Source organism: Schistocerca americana, chromosome 1 (genome assembly GCF_021461395.2).
Source record: "Schistocerca americana isolate TAMUIC-IGC-003095 chromosome 1, iqSchAmer2.1, whole genome shotgun sequence".
NCBI classification, from domain to species: Eukaryota; Metazoa; Arthropoda; class Insecta; order Orthoptera; family Acrididae; genus Schistocerca; species Schistocerca americana.
In genome coordinates this window covers 606,396,817-606,422,662 of record NC_060119.1, presented here as the reverse complement: position 1 = coordinate 606,422,662, position 25,846 = coordinate 606,396,817, and the positions used below count along the sequence as shown (strand labels likewise).

At 43.7% G+C, this 25,846-nt stretch overlaps 1 protein-coding gene across 1 annotated transcript in view; it reads right to left on the bottom strand.

The window, feature by feature from the left end:
- The window catches only part of LOC124581360, a 66,006-nt gene extending 40,501 nt beyond the window's left edge, over positions 1-25,505 (bottom strand). The window contains exons 1-3 of the mRNA XM_047131290.1: positions 25,401-25,505; positions 18,079-18,312; positions 11,091-11,568 (exon numbers count right to left, since the gene is read on the bottom strand). Of these exons, the coding sequence (XP_046987246.1) occupies positions 11,091-11,568; positions 18,079-18,312; positions 25,401-25,505 (817 nt within the window). The remainder of the gene's footprint in view (positions 1-11,090; positions 11,569-18,078; positions 18,313-25,400) is intronic.
- Positions 25,506-25,846: the final 341 nt, after the last annotated feature.

Sequence of the window (25,846 nt, the reverse complement as noted above, 5' to 3'; positions counted from 1 at the left end):
ACCACAATGGAAAGCCTAACGGAATTTTAGTATCCGGTCTGAGGGGCCAGTGCAACCCTCGTGAGAACATGAACGTATAACGATTCCGTGTTACGTATTTTGTTATGCTCGGAAAAGAACAAATGCAAGATCGTTCCACTTCCGAATAATATCGCATGTGACGTCTGTTGGGGAAGACCTCTAGGTTTTTAGAAGGAATGCTTAATTCTTTGTAAACTACTAAGATACTTTTGATAGAGAACAGGCCAGAGTAAAATGTTATTTTAAATTATCAAAAACCTACGATAAACACCTACGGTAGCCGTATGTAATAATTAAGTCCTTTAATTATGATTTACTTCCATTTTCCCGAGTAGCACATAACTTAAAATTGAGAGTAATCCAATGAATTAAACATGCTTTCAGCCACAATTCGTGTGTTTCACAAATCATTCTCAGTCATGAAAGATACATCTTACCCCAACGACACAGAGTAAGTACTCCTACTAGAGAAAAAAAATTGCCACGTGCGATTAGGACCCGCGCACTGAGGGTTCGGTACAAACTTAATTATGTACGTATAGAGACAAGTTCAGCCATTCCTCGAATCGAGAATCTCGACCATTTTTGCCGGTTATTAATACTGGCAAGCTATCGGTCCCAGGGATTTCAAGATTTTCGAGATTGTTTTGAGTTCAATAACATAAACGTGACATAAAGTCACCTGCAGGAAGCAGGGGACCATTTTTATAATAATCAGTAATTCTCCATTCAATCTGACCGGGTCGCAATGTCATAAGTCAGACATCAGCTAAGGAATGACTTTATTGCTCATATGACGCATTTCGGAATTTATTCATCAGATATCCAGAAGCGATTAATGCACGTATACAAGGCGTTTCAAGTTGTATGTGAAACAAATATTTGCAGACTGGTCTGCCGTATCTATATACGGCAATCGCTTCTGCTTTCTGATGATACATAAATTCCGAAACATGTTACATGAGCAATAAAGTCATTTCTGGCCTGATGTTTGACTTTTATCATTGCGACACAGTCAGTCTGAAAGCAGAATCACTGACTGTTTCAGTTTCAAGTTTGAAGCTAGATAACAAATGGCGAACAAAACTTTTTTTCCTGTGATATGATTACAAATTAACAATTTTCGGATTTTTTCCTTTTCTTGCATCTCGAAACGTTACTTCTTGCCAATTTTCATCATTTTACGTAAGCGGAAAGTACCCTATAGATTTTGGACGTGAGTTTTGCGAGTATGAATATAAGTGACATACACTATGCGATCAAAAGTATCCGGACATCTGGCTGAAAACGACTTACAAGTTCCTGGCGCCCTCCATCGGTAATGCTGCAATTCAGTATGGTGTTGGACCACCCTTAGCCTTGATGACAGCTTCCACTCTAGCAGGCATACGTTCAATCAGGCGCTAGAAGGTTTCTTGGGGAATGGCAGTCCATTCTTCACGGAGTGCTGCACTGAGGAGAGGTATCGATGTCGATCGGTGAGGCCTGGCACGAAGTCGGCTTTCCAAAGCATCGCAAAGAAGTTCTATAGGATTCAGGTCAGGACTCTGTGCAGGACAGTCCATTACAGGGATGTTATTGTCATGTAACCATTCCGCCACAGGCCGTGCATTATGAACAGGTGCTCAATCGTGTTGAAAGACGCTATTGCCATCGCCGAATTGCTCTTCAAAAGTAGGAAGGAAGAAGGTACTTTAAACATCAATGTAGGTCTGTGCTGTGATATTGCAACGGAGAACAACAACGGGCGCAAGACCCCTCCATTAAAAACACGACCACACCATAACACCACCGCCTCCGAATTTTACTGTTGGCACTACACATGTTGGTAGATGACGTTCGCCGCGCGCAGTGGACGCGCGATCTAGGGCACCATGCACGCATTGCGCGGCCACTCCCGCCGGAGGTTCGAGTCCTCCCTCGGGTATGGGTATGTGTGTTATTCTTAGCGTAAGTTAGTTAACTAGTGTGTAAGTCTAGGGACCGAAGACCTCAGCAGTTTGGTCCCTTAGGAATTCACACACATTTGAGCATTAGATGATGTTCATCGGGCATTCGCTATCGGATCGCCACATTGCTACATTGTGTACTGTGATTTGGCACTCCACACAACGTTTTTCCACTTTTCAGTCGTCCAATGTTTACGCTCCTTACACCAAGCGAGGCGTCGTTTGGCATTTATCGGCGTGATGCGTGGCTAATGAGCAGCCGCTCGACAATGAAATTCAAGTTTTCTCACTTTCCGCCTATCATAGTGCTTTCAGTGGATCCTGAAGCAGTTTGGAATTCCTGTGCGATGGTCTGTATGGATGTCTGCCTGTTACACATTACGATCCTCTTCAACTGTCGGCGGTCTCTGTCAGTCAACAGACGAGGTCGGCCTCTACGCTTTTGTGCTATACGCGTTCCTTCACGTTTCCATTTCACAATCACATCGGAAACAGTGGAACTAGGGATGTTTAGGAGTGTGGAAATCTCCCGTACAGACGTATGGCACAAGTGGCACGCAGTCACCTGTCCACGTTCGAAGTCCGTGAGTTTCACGGAGCACCCCGTTCTGCTCTCTCATGATATCTAATGACTACTGAGGTCGCTGATATGGAGTACCTGGCATTAAGTGGCGGCACACCGCACTTAATATGAAAAACGTATACTTTTGATCACATAGTGTAAATAGACGTACCTTTTGACTGCATTGACCTAGAAGCTAACGCTTATTGTATGCCGCCAAGGGACCGTAGACCTTACTCTGTGACATAAATTTCAACGTCTACCCATTGCTGAAACAAAGGGTCCTAACAGACGGACAAACGACAATCAGATGACAAATGACAAAATATTTTTTTCGTGTGATTTCGTTACAGATTTACAGTTTTTAAATTTGTTGTTTTGGTTGTAATGTGAAACCCCTCTTTCTGCCAAATTTTATAATTCTAGGTCAAAGGCCCATGAACCATGGACCTTGCCGTTGGTGGGGAGGCTTGCGTGCCTCAGCGATACAGATGGCCGTACCGTAGGTGCAACCACAACGGAGGGGTATCTGTTGAGAGGACAGACAAACATGTGGTTCCTGAAGAGGGGCAGCAGCCTTTTCAGTAGTTGCAGGGGATGATTGACTGATCTGGCCTTGTAACATTAACCAAAACGGCCTTGCTGTGCTGGTACTGCGAACGGCTGAAAGCAAGGGGAAACTACAGCCGTAATTTTTCCCGAGGACATGCAGCTTTATTGGCACAGGATAGAGTAGCATGGAGAGCTGCATCAAACCAGTCTCAGGACTGAAAACTACAACAACAACAAGGTCAAAGGTAAGAACCCCACAGGTTTTAGGGGTTGCGAATGTCAAAACAGGTGACATAAATGGCCACATTTTGACCATATTGACTAAGAAGCTTCAATCCTGTACACCGCCAAGGGACAATAGACCTTAGTATAAGACATAAGTTTTAATTCAATATGTCTAACCGTTCCTAAGAAAAGTGAGTCTTTACAGACGAATGAACAGAGAGTCGAATGAGAAATGACAAAAAAATTTCACATGATATACATATTTGCAGTTTTCAGACTTTTTCCTTTTTTTGAGGATTCTAGGCCAACGGGAAGTACCCTACATATTTTGATGAGTGAATGTGCGAGTATTAAAATCTGTGACATAATTGGCCGTATCTTTTGATTGCATTGAGTAAGAAGCTAACCGTAGACATCAGTTTCAACTTGATATGTCTAACCATTCCTGAGAAAAATGGTTTTCAACAATCGGACTGATAGACGGACAAAAAAGCGCTCTCACAATGGTCGCCGTTTTTACCGATTGAGGCAAGGAACCCTAAACATGAAAACCATTGGCTTCAGTTCTTTTTCATAGATAGTACCTCCTTCTCATTCAGAGGTACACTCGCAAATTACTTAGACAAAAGCACAAACCTGTTCCTTGATATGCGTCAGAGACGAAAGTAATTCTGAATTATTATGTGGGGGTCTTGCCCACTCGTCGCTAATATGGGGCCTGCGGGATGCAACGTTCTCAGAACGCTGTACAACAATTTCAAACGAATAACTTCAGTAGTTTTAATTTCAGAAAGGAAACTGACAATATTTAACTTTCTTTTCAGCAAACGTCGTTAGCGTGAGGTTACGCGAAAACAGTACATTTCTTGGTAGGCACAGAGTCCAAGGAAACACTTGATACTTGTAAATTATAGATTACAGCAATCAGTGGTCTTTCTAAATTTTATTGTGCAGAATAGATTTCGGCTAGAAGCTAGCCATTCTCAGTGCACTATTATTTTCGCTCAGTGCATGTAATTCCCTGTTGGTCGGGCTTCATCCACAGTTCATTGAATATTACACTTGATACTGACAGCGTAGCACTAATAATCACTTAGCAGACTCGGGCAGATAATGTGCGGCCGAGGCTAGCAGGAGCTGCATTTATATGCAGCTGTCGCAGGGGGAGCGCCTGGCGCGGCGCGGTCCGATTCCACGCACCATTGGCCGCCGTCTCGTCACAGCCTTCAATGGTCTTTCGTTTCGCATCTTCGTTCCGGCGTTTGTGGTTACGCCAGAACATATTACTCGCTTAATGTGCAGGAAACAGCACAATTGCCCCAGCTGATGTTGGAGTGTTAATTAGAATAAAATGAATACCCCTAGGCGTTGACATAAGTCAATGGGGACAATTGAAAATATGTGCCCCGACCGGGACTCGAACCCGGGATCTCCTGCTTACATGGCAGACGCTCTAGCCATGTGAGCCTCCTAGGACACAGAAGATGGTGCGACTGCAGGGACTTGTCTCTAGCACGCCTCCCGTGAGACCCGAATTCTCAACTTATTGTCCCGCACTATATTCATAGTTCCTCTGCCAATTATACTCATTACTCGCGGCTTTACTGCCGATTCCCGGAAGAGTTCGGGCACTGCTTGTGCATCCGCACAGAAGATGATCAAATGGCCGGTGAGCCTTAGCTATTTGTATATGAAGATGGTATCTGTTCTTTCGGACATGTCTTTACAGATGAACCGCTACAGCAAACATTTGTATATCAGCTGTTGCTCTGTGTAAAGGGAATCGAATATTCAATACAAAGCTCAAAAGATTACAGACATTTGGTGTTTGTACATTTCTTCAGCATCGTGAGAGAATATATTTTATAGGATACATAACGTCCGTGAGGAAAGCTGCATACTACATTGCACGTCAGTAAAACATGAACAAAATGATTGACATACGACCTTCACTCTTCGAGGACTTAGTGCATGTATTTACTTTATTTGAGTGTTTGATACGTAGGTTACAGTGATGAGGATAATGATTTCTGCTGTTTATGTTACTTTACAATAGAGTACAGTTCACAATAAAAAACAATTAACTTCAACAGTGTTTGCAAAAAGACATATAAATAACCCAACTTTGGTAAGAACAAGAAAATCAACTGTGCAGTGTGATTACTATCTTTAGATGGATTTACATAAAAACGTTTTTATTCATCTTTATTTCATGTAACAGTTAGCGAGCAAATTTCGTGATAGTGAGTCTTTACTTTGAAGGAGTCACTTTGTTGGTAAATGGCACTGTTTAAACTTTTTTAAGGTATTGGAAACAGTTCTAGAATGGTGAACTCAAATTGGAGCCGTTTTTGCTTGGCGTGGCATCAAATGGGACAGCGTTGCCGGCGGTAGCAGTAGTGAATGAAAGTGCCGGAACACAGTGGCATGTTCGGCAGTTATTCGCCTTGTGTCATCGACCTCAACCCTTTCAAGATTACTACGACCGGCGGTTCCACAGTGTACACAGGACGCAAAACGCACTACTTGCATCTCCGACAGGTAAACTGCTACACATTTAGTATTTTATCTTCCGTAGGAATCTTCATACAGCGATTCGCCTTATGGCCCATCACACACGTATGTCTCAGTTAATCCACTGCCGTGCATCGTGTTTGTTTTGAGTCACTGAAGTTTGACATACTTCGTTCTGTGATTAATATTTTGGTACAGTACCCTAAACACCCGTTTCTGTCCTCCTGCCTCAACGACCAGTTATTCTCTTAACGCCTTTACATTTACGGTAGCTTGAACTTTCGATATACAGTTTTCTATTTCAGTAATGATTTTCTGTGGACACGTATTTCCTTCGGTACACTCCGCTGATGTACTCGTTTCAATTACTTTTATATTGTAATATATATTTCCTTGGAGGCTTATATTTCATTTACTTATTAGTACGACAACCGTTATCAAACATTAAATAAGTCCTTAGTCCACAGGGAGGATTCACGATTCGCGCGCGATTCATGTCACATGAAACATACCATAATTACGAATTACGTATACGACCCGAATAGTCTGCAACTAAATCCAACCGCCTTCTCTGATAGAATATAGACTCTACTCGGTGGCCAGGATTAGTTACCTGAATACAAGCAAAATCTCTGTAGCATATTTCTTACAAATAAAGTGAAAATAGCTAATTCTACAGCAAGAAGAAACATATGGAATCTATAGCAAAGGGTATGGGCCCTAATAGTATCTTCATGTAGGGCTGTTTCCAATTTGCGTGCACGTGTTTATTGTGTCCATGTTTGTGTTCAACAAATGTGCTCATTCAAAATCACTTACTACTTACCTCCTACGTTCGCTACTAAGATTGTATAAAGTTATATCCAGAGTGACACAATTCATCGATCACGCTTGCTTAAAGGCGGTGTCACACCAGACTTGAGCTAGTTCTGTTACTTTGTGTGTGTGTGTTTCGTATTTATCTGCCTTGCGTAACCTACGTTTATTCTAACCTTTACTATCCACAGCCGCCATAAACTTAATCAAAGTTCGGTCGAGTACTGTATAAAGTTTGAAATTCGGTTTAGTCCCCTTCAAGGAGAAAATTTTGTTTTAGTTCTACGTCCTACCACATCTCTGAAATAATTTGCCCCAAAACTTCTCTATTAGCCTATAACTACAAAATGCTTTGTTGGCCTAGGTTTATTTACTTGTATGTAAAGAAGAAACATGTAAAGTTTCTCCGCATTTGTTTGTTTGTGTGTGTGTGTGTGTGCGTGTGTGTAGTGGAGAATATACTTCTTACTAACAGATTATATTCACTTTTTTTCACATTATTAATTTCACGCTATCAGATCCGCACTTGACACTGAGTTATTGTGTAAGAGTTTGCTTGAATTGTACTTTGCATCACAATTTTCAGTCATCTTATGAAAATCATACCTCAAGTAACAAAAATGTATAGTCTACTTCAATGTCGTATGCTGTCATTACTTTATGTAAGAATATAAATAGTCACTCCTCCAAGGGTAGATGAGAGAATCAATCTTCTTGAACTTTAGAATTCCTTAGTAGTCAGTTAAAGCATAATCTAATGCAGGGCTTCCCAAGCTTTTCAGCTGGCGGACCCCTTTTTCAGTCGAAAATCCATGGCGGTCCCCTAGCCAGTCAAGAGCACAGTAACTTTAAATTTCAGAGCGAAACCCATGGGAACTGGAAACTTCTTAATTCACGTGCCATGTTCCCAACTCGTCTAGCATGCAAGAAACAATATCATTAACACACGGCTTTATGAGATTTTCTGCAATGGTATGAGCTTTGCCTGTTTTTGCCACTCGATAACTAACCAAGAAAGAAGCTTTTAATGAATTTTTATTAATTGTTTTTGCATGGGTTTTCATGCACTTCTGAAAAGCAGCTAGTTCAGCACTCTTCCTTTTGAAAAAAATCGATGTCTTTAGCCTGGAAATCCGGGTGAGTACCTTCAAAATGACTGTGCAATTTAACTGGAACCATTGAACTGTTCGGAAGGACTCGTGCACAAATTATACATTGAGCTTTACCCTTTTTTGTCTCCATAAAGCCCATTTCTATATAGCTTTCGTTGTACTTACGCTTCTTGGTTATTCCACTTCCACAGGATATTGCAGCCAATGGAGTACTTGCAGCGTTTTCACATAATAAATCCGACAAAGCTCGCTCCGCACATGCGTAAAAGGTTTGAGAGCATCTAGCGCCGTGAGCCGGCGCACAAACGACCCCCGTATTGTTGCGAAACAGTCGATCAGAGAAGCCGCATTCTCCGGCACTAAACTGTGTATTTGTTCTCACTTAGGAGCCGCAAAGACTGCTTGGAAATACGACCTGAAGTAAAAGTACATATGTTTTTCACAGGAAAAAAAAGAAATAATGGTGAATTTCATTTTCACATTTTTATTCAATAATTTTACTCATTATTTTACACGATTTGGTGAAATGTGGCCGCGGACCCCCAGAAAGAGCCGGTGGAACCCAAAGGGGTCCGCGGACCACACGTTGGGAAGGCCTGATCTAATGAGCCGTTGGTTACCCCATGTCTAGGTCATAACCCTTTGATTCACCAGAAACGCCAGGATAACTTTGTGTATACTTCAATTTGACTGCATAGAGAAACAAAGCAACATTACTTACCATATTCTTTGTAGCTATTACTCATGTGTGCCTACTTCCTCCACCAACCTCTGTAAACTTTCTTTACACCTAGTCGTGTCCCTTGTGTTTTATATTGTTTTTCCCCATTTTGACGTTCATGAAGCATTACTTCCTTGCCTACTAAGGCGTTAAGCACTTGTGGTTTTTGGTTTGTTTACCTTTAAGGTCTTCCTTACATTCTGCAGAACGGTCACGTAATTTGACAACATGGGTTTTTGGAAGTGTTCTCTTTGTATTTCTGTTTCCGTTATAATATTTTTGTCACTGGTAATTTAACATTATATTTTTTTTTGAAAAAAACTCTCGAGGAAAACCATCTAGCTGTCATTTTATTCCTTCTTATCTTGTCTTTTATGAATTTCCTAGTTTATAGTTTACATTTTAGCTACAGTTTTCTCCTTGTTCTATGATCTATAGATTTTCTGCTATATGCACAGCACATTAGTTCGTTTCAAGGAAAGCATCCTTATTTTCCATCAGTATAATATCAACTGGAAAAACAATTATTTCATTCCAGTTGATGATGGATGAAACGACGGAAACCGGTCAAGAATGAATATAATTTATGCAGTCGTTGCCAAACGAAAATACTTTTCTAAAATATGTCGCAGCTGTAGCTAGTTACCTACAAAAATTCTAAACTGTTCATTTTCTTGCAGTGTATATAGCATTCATACGCACCTGCACCTTGCGAATGCGCAATGATATGGAGCGTAATGAGAGGCTGTGCATCAGGTTCTGGATTTTTGAGTAATTTCATGCTTCCATGATCTTTAGCCAACGTCAAACTTCACCTTTGCTTGTACTATAATGTGTCTTTAGTTTCGAAGGGAATGGTCATGGACTTTATGAAGGGAATCGGAATGAGGCTACCACATTATCGAACACCACTGCACAATCGTGCCTTTCGTTCACGGCTTATTCGAACGAAGGAATGTTAGTGTTTAAGTGGCTTCAAATGGCTCTGAGCACTATGGGACTTAACATCGAAGGTCATCAGTCCCCTAGAACTTAGAACTACTTAAACCTAACTAACCTAAAGTCGTCACACACATCCATGCCCGAGGCAGGATTCGAACCTGCGACCGTAGCGGTCACGCGGTTCCAGACTGAAGCGCCTAGAACCGGTCGGCCACACTGGCCGGCTGTTAGTGTTTAACATCTCATCATTATCGAGAGCACTTGCTGTATGGCAGTAGGGAAATGAACTCGACAGTGTCTTTTTTGAACGTCGGTATCGATCTTTTAAAAGTCACAGAATGACACGCTCTCATTGGCCAGACGCAACTCCTCCCTAGACAGAGGCAGGTGTCCACTATATTACAATAGATTTCGGGGAGGGATGCGATGAGTTCAAATCTGACGCGTTGGGGGACAAGTACATCAATTGGAACTCGCCACTGTGTTTTTGGAACCACTGCAGCACACTCCTGGCCTTTTGACGTGGCGAATTATCATGTTGAAAAATGCCACTGACTTCAAGAAACATGATCGTCATGAAGTGCTGCCGCCAGCTTGTCTCCGTCCTGCAGTACTGGTGTCAAGAAGCTGTTCCCCTGGAATGTAACGGATTCGCGCTCTCGCATCGTCATGATGGAGCAGGTACCGGGATTCGTCAGACCATGCAATGCTCTGCCACTGCGTCAACGTCCAGTACCGATGGTCACATGTCCATCTCAGTCATAGTTTCCGATGTCGTGGTGTTAACATTGGCACTTCAGGGGTCGTCGGTTGGAGAGGCCCATCGTTAGGACTGTTCAGTGCACTGTGCGTTCAGACACACTTGTACCCTGATCAGCTGTAAAGTCTAATGTTAGTTCCGCCACAGTACACCGTCTGCGCTTTTTTAGCAGTCTGCCTAGCTTATGACGTCCGACATCCGTAATGAGCGGTAGCCGCCCACCCCAAGACGCCTGGACGTGCTTTCACTATGGTCTCGCCACATTTTGAAGACACCCCTACAGCACTCCCCGAACATCCAAATCCTGCAGTTTCCGAAATCCTCGTGCCGAAATTACGGGCCATCACAATCCGCTCTCGGTCAAACTCAGATAGATCGCGCGCCATCCACATCGTACACATGGACAGCACGCTCGCTGATACTGAAACGCCCCCTTAGAAAAATTAATGAATGACTGTGCTGCTAAACCTCTTACATTATTTGCTTTTCAAACAGCTGAGCAAAACTGAACGTGCACAGACTTTTCTCTCTTTACTTATTCAGATCATCTCTAAACTGACACACAATATTTTTAGCGCAACGCAATCTGACTTTCAATAATCCCTACAAAAGACTAACCATAACCTACACCTTTCATGAATCACTTACCTCACAAACATCTTCGTTACTCGAACTACTGCAATACAGCGAGCGCCAATACTGCCAGCTAAATAAAAGATTCTAACTACTGAAGGCACTAACTACTGATAGGCATACTTAGCAAATGAAAGATTTTGATAGAGAACAAACAATGTATTTACCTTAATAGTGTAGTTGCTGAACTGTTAGCTCACGCATTGTCAGGTTTATGACTAGAGAGTAGGCAGTGGGCTGACGCTGATTTCTGGCAGCGCGGAGACGACCTTCTGGAACTCACTGACTTCACAGCAATAGCTGAAACCTTTCGTCTGGTCGTTGGATTCCCAAGTGACCCAGCTGAGTTTGCTGCACACGTCGGGACACAGGTAGTAGTCGTCTCTAGGGGCGGAAACATAGGGATTGTTGATACCGATCAGAGCCTCGCCCGCGTCGTTGGCTGCGTCGTGCACCAACTTCCAGTACAGCTTCGGCACGGGGATCTGCTTGGTGTCAGCCACCAGGTACAGCTCTGTCTCCACGCCGTCCACGTTGGGCAGTGTGGCGACGCCGTAGGTTCCAGTGTATACTGTCAGGTCGGCACCTTTCTTGCTCGCGCAGTAGCGTACGTTGCTCTCCACCGTTTCCCAGTTGGTACCATTGAAGGTCTGCCACTGAGGTGCCGCGTTGAGGAACCAGAAGGTGGCGGTCTGCTGCGAGCTGAACATCCAGTCGGCCTTGGTAGACAGATGGCCTCTCGCCATATTGAAATTACCGGACTCGAAGTATTAGTCTCCCAGGTCGCTCGAACCGAGGATCTCCGACAGAGTCTCGCGCTGTTTTTTGTGTGTCTACGCCGTGTTTACGTCTATGTCGCCGAAGAAGTCGCCTTGCTGTAAACACAAATATTTGAAAAGTTTTTAAAACTAGTTTGACAAGACAAACGACACATTTTGTGATTGTACCTAATAAGTAACGTTAGTGAATACTATCTATTCCTAGCTATACGAACGGCACTTTCAGTGGTTGGTCATTCTTATCGTCTATTTCTGACCAAACTTTGCATGATCTCTGTCCAGAATGGAATTCAGGTGTGATTAAATTTCTATACATTATAGCAGTAAAACGTGCTCCTGCTATTAGGATGCGGAGTGGATAGTGCAGGACCGCAAATATTGCATTACAGATTGCACAGTTCTTTCTCTTCGCTTGCACGTCTTTCCCTGTAGGATGTTATTAACAAGCTGGCATAAGTCACCAAGAGTAGAGTCGGACTCCATATGGCATTGTAATGTACAGGAAGTGTCCTAAATTTGATTCTCAGTCTTATTAATCTGTTACGCAAATAGATAAAATCAAACAAAGACTAAATATACTAAAATTGCGAAGATCATACCTCATGCAGAGATCGATTGTACACTCTGCAACACTATTAAAGGGTCACTCAAAAATAATAGTAAAACCTTGTCATTTTCTCGCATTGTGACGCACAAGTTCGAAATTTGGCTCGCATGCGCCTACAAACTTCCTCTGTACATGTGGTAAAGCGTGGCGCCTGAGGCTTCAGACATTAAGCTGTCGACACATACGGAAAAAACGCCAGACCTCAGAAGTTTATGTGAGTTCCAAGGTGAGTTAATGATATCACATTGGAACCAAATTTCACCACAATTCTGCCCAGCATCACCGTAGATGTGTCTCACCATGGGAAGGTCGTCACACCCCCTGTTACCCACATCTCACCCCTTCTCTGACGCTTCTGTGATGGGCAGAACCACGACTCCCACCGCTGAAATCACGCAGTTTTCTTATGGGTGGCCTACACTAAAACCTCCAGAGGTGATACAGAGGATATCAATGAAATCATCTTTTCCCTTCGGGCGTTCATTTAGCTTATTTCGTAGTCAGCATCGACAGTTTGCAGACCGATATGCTTGACGATAGTAGACGCTGATAACACACCCCAACCGTTCTCTAAAGACATCGTGTGGCTGCGGACCCATTGAACATGATCTGTCCCATTCGTTGTGGAGTGCGACGGCAATTTTTGTTCTCTTATACAGGATGGAATATACGGATCGTTCAAAACCATTCGACGAAATTTTAACATAATCCAAAGCAGCAACGGGCATTTATGCTTGTTCACTCCTCCTCTTTCGCTCCCTCCTTTGGCATGGCCACAGTGGAGTGCAAATTTGACAAGCACATAAATAAAAGGGCAAAGGTGCCCTCTAAGCCCCCCCCCCCCCCCCCGTTTTCCACAGTGTCCCCGCTCACCTCCACTGACGTTTGCAAAACGTCTCTGTACAGAGACTTGAATATTCCACTGACTATACCCTGTCGACACAGCCTCGGCTGAGCGCCACTACATCGCTGCATTAGCGTCTCCTTGGAGCATGCGAAATCCGAGGGTGTCGAAAGTGTTGGCTATCCCCTCAGCGCGTAGTCCCTGGAGAATGTTTCCTCTGCAGCGGAAAATTTTCAAATTGCTCAGCAAAAGTGCACGGGTGCCATTGAGGTACTGCCGAACTGAAGGGGGAAGGGGACTTTAGAAGGACCCTTTGCCGTTTTAATCGCGTACATTTCAATGTCGCATTCCCCCGTGATCATACCACAGAAGGGCTGAAAAAGCATAATCACCATTTGCTGCTTCGGATCAAGTTCCAGTTTCGTCGAATGGTTTTAATAATGGTTTCAACCAATGTACCAGAACAAAAATTGCCGTCACGCTACATTCCAAAGGGGTTAGGTCTCGTTCAGTGGGGGTTTCAGCCCCAAGACATCTTAGGTTTACTCGCCACTGGGATTGTCAGCATTGTGCAAGGTTGTCAAGAACGTTGTTCTGTTGCACATCGCACTGCGAACTGTCGGTAAATGAACATCTCTTGAGGCCTTCTCGTGCAAATCCTGAGCGGTGGTGTCCAGAAATATTTTCTTCGACTACGCTTAAGAAAACCGCTGATTTCAACGCTGAGCGTCGCAGTTCTGACCTCCATCGCAGGCGTCAAGAGAAGTGGTGAGATGTGGGTAGGGAGGAACGGGAGGACCTTCCCATCGTGCGAGACGTCCACGATGGCAATGGGCAAAATTGCAGTGACATTTGGTTCCAATGTGCCATCAGTTCCTCACCTTAAACCTCACATCAAATTCTGTGCTATGGCCTCTTCTGCGCACGTATACCTTGCTGTTTGAAGCGTCGCCTAGCCCGAAGGTGATGTCGCAGGGCGCTTCGGTTTTGTCCCTTTACAGAGGAAGGTTCTGCGCACCAAATTTCGGACTTTTGAGTCGCTGTAAGGAAAAAAGGGTTTCAAAAGAGTGACCGTTTAATTGTGTTGCGTATTGTATTTGTGATGTAATATTGAACTACGAAGCAGGTTTTCACTCGTGTGAGCAACCAATGTACGATATAAGGAAAAGGAAGGAAGACATTCATTTAATAAAGCGTCCCTGTTTCGGGATAGGATCACTTGGTGCAAAAGAAACTGGAGAATATGAGACAGTGGGGGGGGGGGGGGGGGGGGTGGAGGCAATCATTCATGTGTCAATAAACATACACAATGAAATTAAAGCATCATTATTCACCACAACTAGTCACCAGGCATCTGTATCAAGCCCACCAGAGAGTGTGTCGTCATTTCACAAGCGTGCAAAATGTGTCATTTCTGTTAAATTCTGTTTTTGTCAAATGGAGAAGAATTTTACGCTCATATTAATCCGGCGTGTAATGCAGTGTTTTATTGCTAAAATGAGCAGATGTAAGTAATTACTGCCGAAAAACATTGCCGGGCAAAAATTATTGCGCTCTTTTAGACGTTTCCATTTCACTCTAGATTTTTGTTGTAACAGTGCATATGTAATACCTGAATGATTACATTTACAGATTAATAGCACAAGCTGCGTCGAGGACCGGCTATTGACCCACGCTGAAATAACAATATTAGTTAAGTGATGTAGAATCCACGGCCGGCAATGCAGACGCTGGCTCTGGCATCCAGTCGACTGTACAGATGGCGAATACTGTCGTGGGATACGTTATGCCTCGCCTGTTCGACCTGCCCACGTACTCCTGTAAGAGTTGTTGATTGACGGGGATTAGCCGAGCGGTCTAGGGCGCTGCAGTCGTGGACTGTGCGGCTGGTCCCGGCGGAGGTTCGAGTCCTCCCTCGGGCATGGGTGTGTGTGTTTGTCCTTTGGATAATTTAGGTTAAGTAGTGTGTAAGCTTAGGGACTGATGACCTTAGCAGTTAAGTCCCGTAAGATTTCACACACATTTGAACATTTTGATTTTGATTGACGGGTCTCACTGTATTTCACACATGCTCGACTGAAGACAGGTCCAGAGATCTTACTAGCCAGGGCCAGGGAAGTTACTGCATCACTTGCAGGGCATGTTAAATTTGACAGACAATGTATGGGTGAGCATTACGTTGTTGGAACAACATATCACCTTCCTGTTACAGGAACGGAAAAAGAACTGGTCCAACAACGTACTGCAGGAAGCGATCGCTAGTTAGCGTCTCCTCCAGAAACACCAAACGTGAGCGAGAGTTGTAGTTAATCGCACCCCAGACCATAAGGCCCGGGTGGGGCCAGTTTGTCTTGACGAATACGCTCTACGAGACGGCGCTCACCAGGTCTACGTCGTAAGAGCAAAGGATCATCACTTGCTTACACGCAGAATCTACTTTTGTCGCTGAAGACCATGCCGCACATTCAATTTTCCAAGTGGTCCTCTGACGGCACCAGTCAAACCGTGCAAGTTGATGCCGTGGCATGAGTGGAAGACAGGCTAGAGGTGGGCTTGTAACCCCAATGCAAATAACTGGCTTGCAAGAGTTCGTGTTGATACATCTGGGCTCACAAGCACTCTTATCTGTGCTGCGGTAGCTGTACCATCTGCCACTGCCAACCTTACAATACAACTATCCTGGTGGGCGTCTGTGCTGCGTGAACGTCCATAACTTCGTCTACAGGTGTGAGAATGTCTGTGTGGCCACCGGTACCGGCATCGTTGCACAACTGAAACTGCACTTCCAACTTCTGTGGCAGTTCTCTGAACGGCGTTCGATACAGTTCCCCACAATAGTTTAATGAACAAAGTAAGAGCATATGGACTGTCAGACCAATTGTGTGATTGGATTGAAGAGTTCCTAGATAACAGAACGCAGCGTGTCATTCTCAAGGGAGAGAAGTCTTCCGAAGTAAGAGTGATTTCAGGTGTGCCGCAGGGGAGTGTCGTAGGACCGTTGCTATTCACAATATACATAAATGACCTTGTGGATAACATCGGAAGTTCACTGAGGCTTTTTGCGGATGATGCTGTGGTACATCGAGAGGTTGTAACAATGGAAAATTGTACTGAAATGCAGGAGGATCTGCAACGAATTGACGCATGGTGCAGGGAATGGCAATTGAATCTCAATGTAGACAAGTGTAATGAGCTGCGAATAAATAGAAAGAAAGATCCTTTATCATTTAGCTACAATATAGCAGGTCAGCAACTGGAAGCAGTTAATTCCATAGATTATCTAGGAGTAGGCATTAGGAGTGATTTAAAATGGCACATATAAAGTTGATCGTCGATAAAGCAGATGCCAGACTGAGATTCACTGGAAGAATCCTAAGGAAATGCAATCCGAAAACAGAGGAAGTAGGTTACAGTACGCTTGTTCGCCCACTGTTTGAATACTGCTCAGCAGTGTGGGATCCGTACCAGATAGGGTTGATAGAAGATATAGAGAAGATCCAACGGAGATCAGCGCGCTTCGTTACAGGATCATTTAGTAATCGCGAAAGCGTTACGGACATGATAGATAAACTCCAGTGGAAGACTCTGCAGGAGAGACGCTCAGTAGCTCGGTACGGGCTTTTATTGAAGATTCGAGAACATACCTTCACCGAGGAGTCAAGCAGTATATTGCTCCCTCCTACGTATATCTCGCGAAGAGACCACGAGGATAAAATCAGAGAGATTAGAGCCTACACAGAGGCATACCGACAATCTTTCTTTCCACGAACAATAAGAGACTGGAATAGAAGGGAGATCCGATAGAGGTACTCAAAGTACCCTCCACCACCCCTCGTCAGGTGGCTTGCGGAGTATGGATGTAGATGTAGAGGAGAATCCCTGCACTTTGAAGGCCACAATTTGAACTCTTTCAAACTCGCTCCGTTGGTTGTAGGAAGCACGAGAGCGTCTCTGTGGTGTGATAGCCTGCTTACTTCAAGTGTTTGCACGACACTGAACATTTTGGGTATGAGCGTTCCCTATTAAAAGGCGCTATGTAGCTATGCCACTACGCTGTCTGCTGGCGGACGACGTTAAAACCATTATCAGTACATTTATTACCCTCCAGGTGGCATGTGCCATCATCGGATCAAAACCGAGATCGTCTCTCCAGGTAGAGTAGAAACACATGAAATCGTTCTCCGTGGAGATATCACACGTAAAATGGGAATCACGCTATCAGATTTCAGCATAGAGGTTAGTACACTTTCTTTTCTTTCTTTCTTTTTTTTATTTTTTATTTTTTTATAGTACAAGGAGACAAGGAACATACTCATGTGGTGATTCAACATTAAAACAAAAGTGAGTCTGATGAATTTATGATCATAAATGCTGTCCGCGACCCCCATAAACAAGAAATATTATTTTTTTTACAAATATCCACAATATTCAAAATAAAAATTGTTGGTGAGTGTGTGATGGTTAAGATATATTCCTGTAACATTTTTCCCTGAATTATCTAATGTGGTGCAATACTACAGTCAGGGCCTAAAGATGGATACTTTCATGGCTTTTGCGTAGTAAACTGAAACAGAAATAGGGTCTGAAATAGGGAGATGCGAGAGTCGCTAAGAATGTACAAGAAATCAGTCACTGGTGCGCAGTTAGGCAAATTTACACAGTACCTCCGATTTCTTTCACGAATCGTAAAATGTTAAATTTACGGTATAATGGTTTTTAGTAACCACTGACTGTACTTGCAATGGCGGCAGAACTTTGAATATTAAGTTTCCCACCTTCCTTCCTCTCTTACTCCCATCACACATCGTCGTGGGACCTCATGGCTAAACCTCTATATCCAACGTATGAGATGGTCAAACGAAGCTAGTAGTGATCAGGAAACCGTGTAGCACTTTACGAACCAAACATTGTCAACGAAAATTTCACCTAGCACCACGTTCGTTAGACATCACAACTTCAGAATCAGATTGTGTAAACAGTATTGTGTAGCTCACCCTCCAGCTGGGTCTAGGAAAACCACTCTGGTAGCCGCCGATGCCACCACATAGAGCGAAGTCAGTCGCGTATCATCGAAGCAGATGTCGATGAGCTTGACAAAACCGGTAGATAGCTCGAAGCCGATCTGCAGTAGCGGGTAGACGCCGGCAGAGGCGCCACAGGTCTGCTGTGCGCCACGTTGCGAACTGTCTGGGAGGGAGCTGCACTTCAGGTCGCTCAGCGCGTAGCTGCGCCCGTCCACCGAGAACGTCGTGCCGGACACGCGCGTCGCTGTCACCTGCACACACGCAATACAGCGGTCTGTTTAGTATAAACCTCATATGGTCGATGTCTGTTGCAAAGACGAGTGTCACATCTCTGCGTTCCGAGTTCTCTTGTCGGTTAAAATATTGAAACGTAGAGAAACATTTAACAGGCTGGGAAATGGAAGAAATAGGGGTCAATTGTCGCCATAGGGTTCAAAATAATGTGCTGACAGTGCTAAGAAATGATGACCCTATTAACTACACTACTGGCCATTAAAATTGCTACACCACGAAGGTGACGTGCTACAGACGCGAAATTTAATCGACAGGAAGAAGATGCTGTGATATGCAAATGAGTAGCTTCTCAGAGCATTCACACAAGGTTGGCGTCGGTGGCGACACCTACAGCGTGCTGACATGAGGGAAGTTTCCAACCGATTTCTCATATGCAAACAGCAGTTGACCGGCGTTGCCTGGTGAAACGTTGTTGTGATGCCTCATGTAAGAAGGAGAAATGCGTACCATCACGTTTCTGACTTTGATAAACGCCGGATTGTAGCCAATCGCGATTGCGGTTTATCGTATCGCGATATTGCTGCTCGCGTTGGTCGAGATCCGATGACTGCTAGCAGAATATGGAATCGGTGGGTACAGGAGGGTAATACGGAACGCCGTGGTGGATCCTACGGCCTCATATCACTAGCAGTCGAGATGACAGGCATCTTATCCGCATGGCTGTAACGGATCGTGCAACCACGTCTCGATCTCTGAGGCAACACATGGGGACGTATGCAAGACAAAAACCATCTGCACGAACAGTTCGACTACGTTTGCAGCAACATGGACTATCAGCTCGGAGACCATGGCTGCGGTTACCCTTGACGCTCCATCACAGACAGGAGCGCCTGCGATGGTGTACTCAATGACGAACCTGGGTGCACAAATGGCAAAACGTCATTTTTTCGGATGAATCCAGGTTCTGTTTACAGCATCATGATGGTCGCGTCCGTGTTTGGCGTCAACGTGGTGAATGCACATTGGAAGCATGTATTCGTCATCACCATACTGGCGTATCACCCGCCGTGATGGTATGAAGATGCCATTGGTTACACTTCTCGGTCACCTCTTGTTCGCATTGACGGCACTTTGAACAGTGGACGTTACATTTCAGATGGGTTACGAACCATGGCTCTACCCTTCATTCGATCCCTGTAAAACCCTACATTTCACCAGGATAATGCACGACCGCATGTTGCAGGGCCTGTATGCGCCTTTCTGTATACAGAAAATGTTCGAGTGCTGCTGTGGCCAGCACATTCTCCAAATCTCTCAGCCATTGAAAACGTCTGGTCAATGGTGGCCGAGCAACTGGCTCATCACAATACGCCAGTCACTACTTGTTGTGTATATAGTTCCGCGTAGTCAGCGCGTACATAACTTTCCCAATAGAGCGCACCCTGCTAAGCACAACAGCGCAGGCGCAGCGCTCGCCCGTCTCCACACTACGAGACGGTGCTGTCTTAGAGACGGACCAAATTCGGCTTCCGCCGATCCGCTTATTAATATGTAACGCAGCCAATGAGATTGCTGCTAACGTAGAACCTTTTCTCCTCACGGATCACACTCGCGCAGTGATACCTGAATGCGCGAGGTATTATAACAAGTGTACAGACCTCTGATTACTCAGTCTGCATTTGTCTGCACCATTCTGTACCAGTCTGCACTAGTCTGCATTAGTCTGTACCAGTCTGCATTAGTCTGTACCAGTCTGCATTTGTCTGTACCAGTCTATAGTCAAGTTTCAGTCTGTGCCCAATAAGATTATCGTATTCCTGTACATAGGCATGAAGAGAAGTGTATAGACACTTTGTCAAGTATCAGAGATATGTGAGAATAAGATTAACGTACCAAGACCAAAGGAACTTCAGATTGTCCGTTGTAAACAGCATCCAGAATCAAGTTACGTAATATCTATGCCTTTTTATTATTTTACTAAATGTGTGTGAAAATTAATCAAGCTCTGTTTAAAGTTGGTCACCGTCAATCTGCTACTCTAAGCGTGCAAGTGGCATTTATATCGTCTGACCTAACGGCAGAAGATAAAACACCACAATAAGACCACGAGACATATTGCTGACACTCGCCTACTTCGTTAGAGCGACAAGTCAAATAATCTGATGGTGTGTGTACCGAAGGTCTTACAGTACACACACCACACTACTCTTGATGAACTGTGGAATTGTGTTAAAGCTGCATGGGCAGCTGTACCTGTACACGCATCCAAGCTCTGTTTGACTCAATGCCCAGGCGTATCAAGGCCGTTATTACGGCTAGAGGTGGTTGTTTTGGGTACTGATTTCTCAGGATCTATGAACCCAAACTGCATGAAAATGTAATCACATGTCAGTTATAGTATAATATATTTGTCCAATGAATACCAAATTATCATCTGTATTTCTTCTTGGTGTAGCAATTTTAATGGCCAGTAGTGTATTTACATGTTGCAAGACAATGGTTATCAGTATGTACACAACTTATCAAAACCGAACGTGCTATAAATTATGTATCCTAACATGTCTCATTCAGTTCATCCGACGTCATTGCTGGTAGCCTTTCTGCAACCTGAGCAGCCTCTTTCAGTACCAATATCGGCAGTTGAAATGAATAGACGAAAAAGATTTTGTTTTAACAAAGCTACGTAAAATGTGTAAGCATCTCATTAATCATTGACAATCTGAATGTGTAGGGGCGACCTTCTAGTAACAGAAACAGGGAAAATCGATATGCCAACGCAATATTTATATGGGGAAGAATAGATGTGCTGATGCGAACACCCATAAAGCTATACTACGAGGAGAGAATCATTTTTGGTTTCGGTTTATGATGTGTTGTTTTGATGCTTCTGTATCCCCTGCGTATCTCCTTTGCCCTTACTTTGTCCTTATAACAACAATACAACGAACTGTGCTGCATGCCTTATGGAGAAGCACTTAGCATCGCTATCTGACGGGTCGCCAGTTCAAACCCCGTCACCAGCAATTCTTTATAATTTAGTATTTATCATTTCTAAAAGAACATGGTTTGGTATGTAGGAAATCCACAACTCAGAAACACCAGAAATTAATTTAATGAGACCCACTCCAGTTGTATTAATGTTTCTTCCGATCTACTAACAGTCGTCATTGGCGTTCATAGCTGGCGGACACTTGCCCCCTAGGATGATTTGTAGCCCTTTGGTCTGACGACGTATTATGCATGGCCAAATACAATAATTGTATACACTTGAAAATGGGGTTTTAATATCCCGAAACCGACTGTCGATTTAATAAATCATTAGTGCAAATGAAGTGAAATCTTTAAACTAATCATTTCTGAAAGTATCTCGAAACTCCTTACGTTTCTAACGTTTATATATTCTGGAATATTCTATGTATAAATAGCAGCATTCTCGGTCTAGGTGATCAGTTCTGTTTTGGCTGTATCTGAGTCCACAGATGTGACAAATTAAGAGAAAATTGTATGAAATAGTCACCAAGGAACTTGAAAATTTATGTCATGCGAAATCTGGAAGGTATAGTCTCCAACCATCGTTTGATATGCCGAGTTACAGATGACATTTTTTTTTTGTTTCCGTTTTTCAACATTGTAATGTTTTTAATGCAGAGATCTCAATATGATTTGTAATTCCAAGATTCATATTTTTTTACCTACTTGTGAGATTGTTATCAGTCATAGGTTTGCTAATCAATCGTAGCATAGGGTTAGCCTAAATGATTCTTTGTGTTTCGAAGCACTGACTATTGACAAGTATATGACCTACAAAGACGTGTGGTACGTGAAAGAAACACACACTCATCGAGTTTAAACATCTCGCCTAGTGGCTCGCGTGCACGCTAGATGGCAGGCCTGTGACGGCAATGCAGCAAAACAAGTTTTGTGTGTTAGATTATGCGAAATGTTCGTCAATTACGAAAGTTTAAAGTACATTCGCACGGAAATACAGAAAAGTTGCACCTAGTCACCAGAAAAATTGTGTGTTGATTTCGCCATTTTCATGATTTTGGTTGTCTGTGTAAAGGGAAAAGCTCGGGGCGACCACGTGTCTCAGAGGAAATCTTGGAGCGCGTCAGGCAGAGCTTTACATATATGAAGATGGTATCTATTCTTTCGGACATGTCCGAAAGAACAGATACTTTCGGTGACCTTGCAGCTCGTTAGAATGAATTTACAATTAAATCAATACAATGAAATGAATACTCTTAGCTGCATACAAAAGTTGATATACGTCAACGGACACAGTTGAATATGTGTACCCCGACCGGGACTCGAACCCGGGATCTCCTGCTTACATGGTAGATGCTCTACCCATCTTTTAATTTTATTTTATTTTGTTCTGTATTGTTCGTTGAATTTGTTCGTGGCGGACGTCCGATGACAGTTGGTCAGGTTGTTCGTTGATCCGTTCACTCAGTTTTTTTATTACAGAGGGTAGCTAAACCCTATCCATGTGAACTACCTAGGACACTAAGGATAGTGCGACTGCAGTGACTTATCCCAGGCATGCCTCCCGTGAGACCCACATTCCCAACTTATTGTCCGCCACTGTATTCGTTGTGCCCCTGCCCAGTACACTCATTACTCGCGGCTTTACCGATTTCCGTAAAAGTTCGAGCAATGTGTGTGCATCCGCACAGAAGATGGCCGGTGAGCCTTATATATATATATATATATATATGAAGATAGTATCTGTTCTTTCGGACCAAATTGCAGGCATTAAAGTATTACCTCTCACCACAGACGACGCAATGTCCTACTTAAGACCGAGAACAGCGGCGTTTGCATAGAGTTGTCAGTGCTAACAGATAAGCAACACTGCGTGAAATAACCGCGGAAATCAATGTGGAGCGTACGACGAATGTACCTCTTACGACAATGCGACGAAATTTGACGTTAATATTCTAAGGCAGCAGACGACCGATACGAGTGTCTTTGCGAATCGCACGATATCGTCTGCAGGGCCTCTCCTGGGTTTCTGACCATATAGGTTGGACCCTAGACGACTGGAAAACCGTGGCCCTCTCGGATGAGTCCCTATTTCTGTTCGTAAGAGCCGATGGTAAGGTGCGAGTGTGATGTAGACCCCACGAAGCCATGGACTCAAGTTGTCAACAAGGAACTGTGCAAGCCGGTTGCGTCTCCATAATGGTGTGGGCTGTGTTTACATGGAATGAACTGGGTCCTCTGGTCCAAATGAATGGATAATTGACTGGAAATAGTTATGTCTGGCTACTTGTAGACTATTTGTAGCCATTCATGGACTTCATATTCCCAAACAACGATGGAATTTTTGTGGATGACAATGAACCATATCATCGGGCAACAGTTATTCACGACTGGTTCGAGGAAAATTCTGGTCAGTTCGAGCAAATGATTTGATCATTCATCGAACTTTTAAGGGATGTAATCAAGAGGTCCATTCGAGTACAAAATCCTGTATCGACAACATTTTGAGGATTATGGACAACTATAGAGATTGCATGGTGCAATATTTCTGCAGGGGTCTTTCAGAGACTTGTTGAATCCATGGCAAGTCGAGTTGCTGCACAACGCCTGGAAAAATGAAGTCTGGCACAAAACACGATATTATAAAGTATCCCATCCATGACTTTTGTCACTTCAGTGCATGTTAAGGACAAAGTGTATGTATTACCCCCCCCCCCCCCCCTCCCCCCAATACGAACAATGCTGGAAGAACTGGAGGAACGCATCATTGATGCTGTGATGGACATTGACGGAAACATATGGACGGAACTGGATTACAATTTGAATGTCTGCCAGGTGACCAAGGGCGCACACATTGAACTTTGTAAAATTTACCAGGCAACTGGTAAGTGTATCTACCTTTTCGTGTGTCATCTGTCTTTGTACATTGTATCTACACAGTGCTGTGAACTCTGATGAATCGTTTAGGCTAATCCTGTACATGTCTCAACTGTACATCGACTGTTAAAACTCGCTTTGAAGGTAAGTGAAACACAACTGAACTGCATAGGAACAGTAATGAAGTGATTCGTTGACTCTTTTTAAGACGCAAATCTGGGTTAATGTTGCATCCCGAGTGTCAATTACACCAGGAATCATTTACAGGAAGTAGGGCGAGGAGCAAGGCTGCTAGTTGCCCAGCTTCTACCTCAGCTCATCACGAAGTCCACCATGTGAGTGAAGCTACTGGAGTGGACAATGGAGTGAAGCAGTATTTAGTGACTCTTTTAGTGTCAGTGATGTGATTTGAGAATCCACAATATATAAAGAGAACAGTATCCACTGGTATGTTTCTCAGTGCCACACTTTGGGGTGGAAAGCCATAGCACATAATTGACTGTTCTTATCTAGCAATAAGTGATAGAAACTTGGACAGTGCAGCGTACATCCAAGATACGAGGGTTGTCCAGAAAGTAAGTTCCGATCGGTCGCTAAATGGACACCACAGTGAAAACCTGATGATCCTTTGCACAGATGTGTTGGGTAGTGTCTCTAGTATGACAGTCGATCGCATCGAGACGCTCTTTTCAGTTGTGAGCGCACTGTGAGCGAGTTAAGCTGCCTAGAACAACGATGTCGCCCGCCAAGTAGGAGGGCCCATTGAGAGGCTTCGCCTTAATGAATGCAGCCCACCTGACACAACTGCCACACATTCCTTCTTCATAGAAATTCTCAGCCGCACTCTTCAGGGGCAGTGAAGACGCTCCTACAGCCTTTTCGATGGGAACTGTTCAATCACCCACAACACAGCCCTAATTGGCTTGTCATGAGTATCATCTCTGTTCACATGAAACGCTGGATACAAAGACAACACTTGGGCGCAGGCTACGCGCTATAGACCAGTGTAGAGAATTATCGGAAAGCACAGGCGGCTGCCTTCTATGACGATGGTGTTGAAATTTGGTATAACACTCCGACAAATGTCAAAGCCGGAGCGGTGACTATGTAGAGAAGTATCTGGAAAGTGTATCTAACTCTTGCAAATAAAATGTTCTGAGTTTCACTGTGGTTTCCATTCAGCGACCGATCGGAACTTACTTTCTGGACAACCCTCGTATCACCCAACACATTCTGTTACCGAAGATATAATGTCAAGGCAACGTTCTGTGAGCAAGATAATTCCCACGCAGACTCTTGTCCCTTTATCTGTTGTGTGCTCTCTTAGATAATTGTAGGCTTCCATGTCCGACTTGATTATCAGGCCAACTCCTCATTGAAGACGTTTGGGATATGATGGTATTACGTCTGATTCACTGACTAGGAGAAACAACATGTGAAAGTAACATCGAAGAATGTCTCCTACATGAGACTTGACTTGTTATGTATCGGTCTTCCTCCAGTTGCAACGTAACTTTTTTTGTTTAATATCGTGGTTTTATGTGGCTATTTTCGTCTTACTTTTTCTCCTCAAGTCGCTTGTTATTGACTAAGGGCTCATCTGAACGTTTTGATCTCTGGCACCGTCTCGTTTTCAGCCGTCTTGAAATGAAGGAAAATAGTGAGTGGTAGATGCTGACTGGCTTC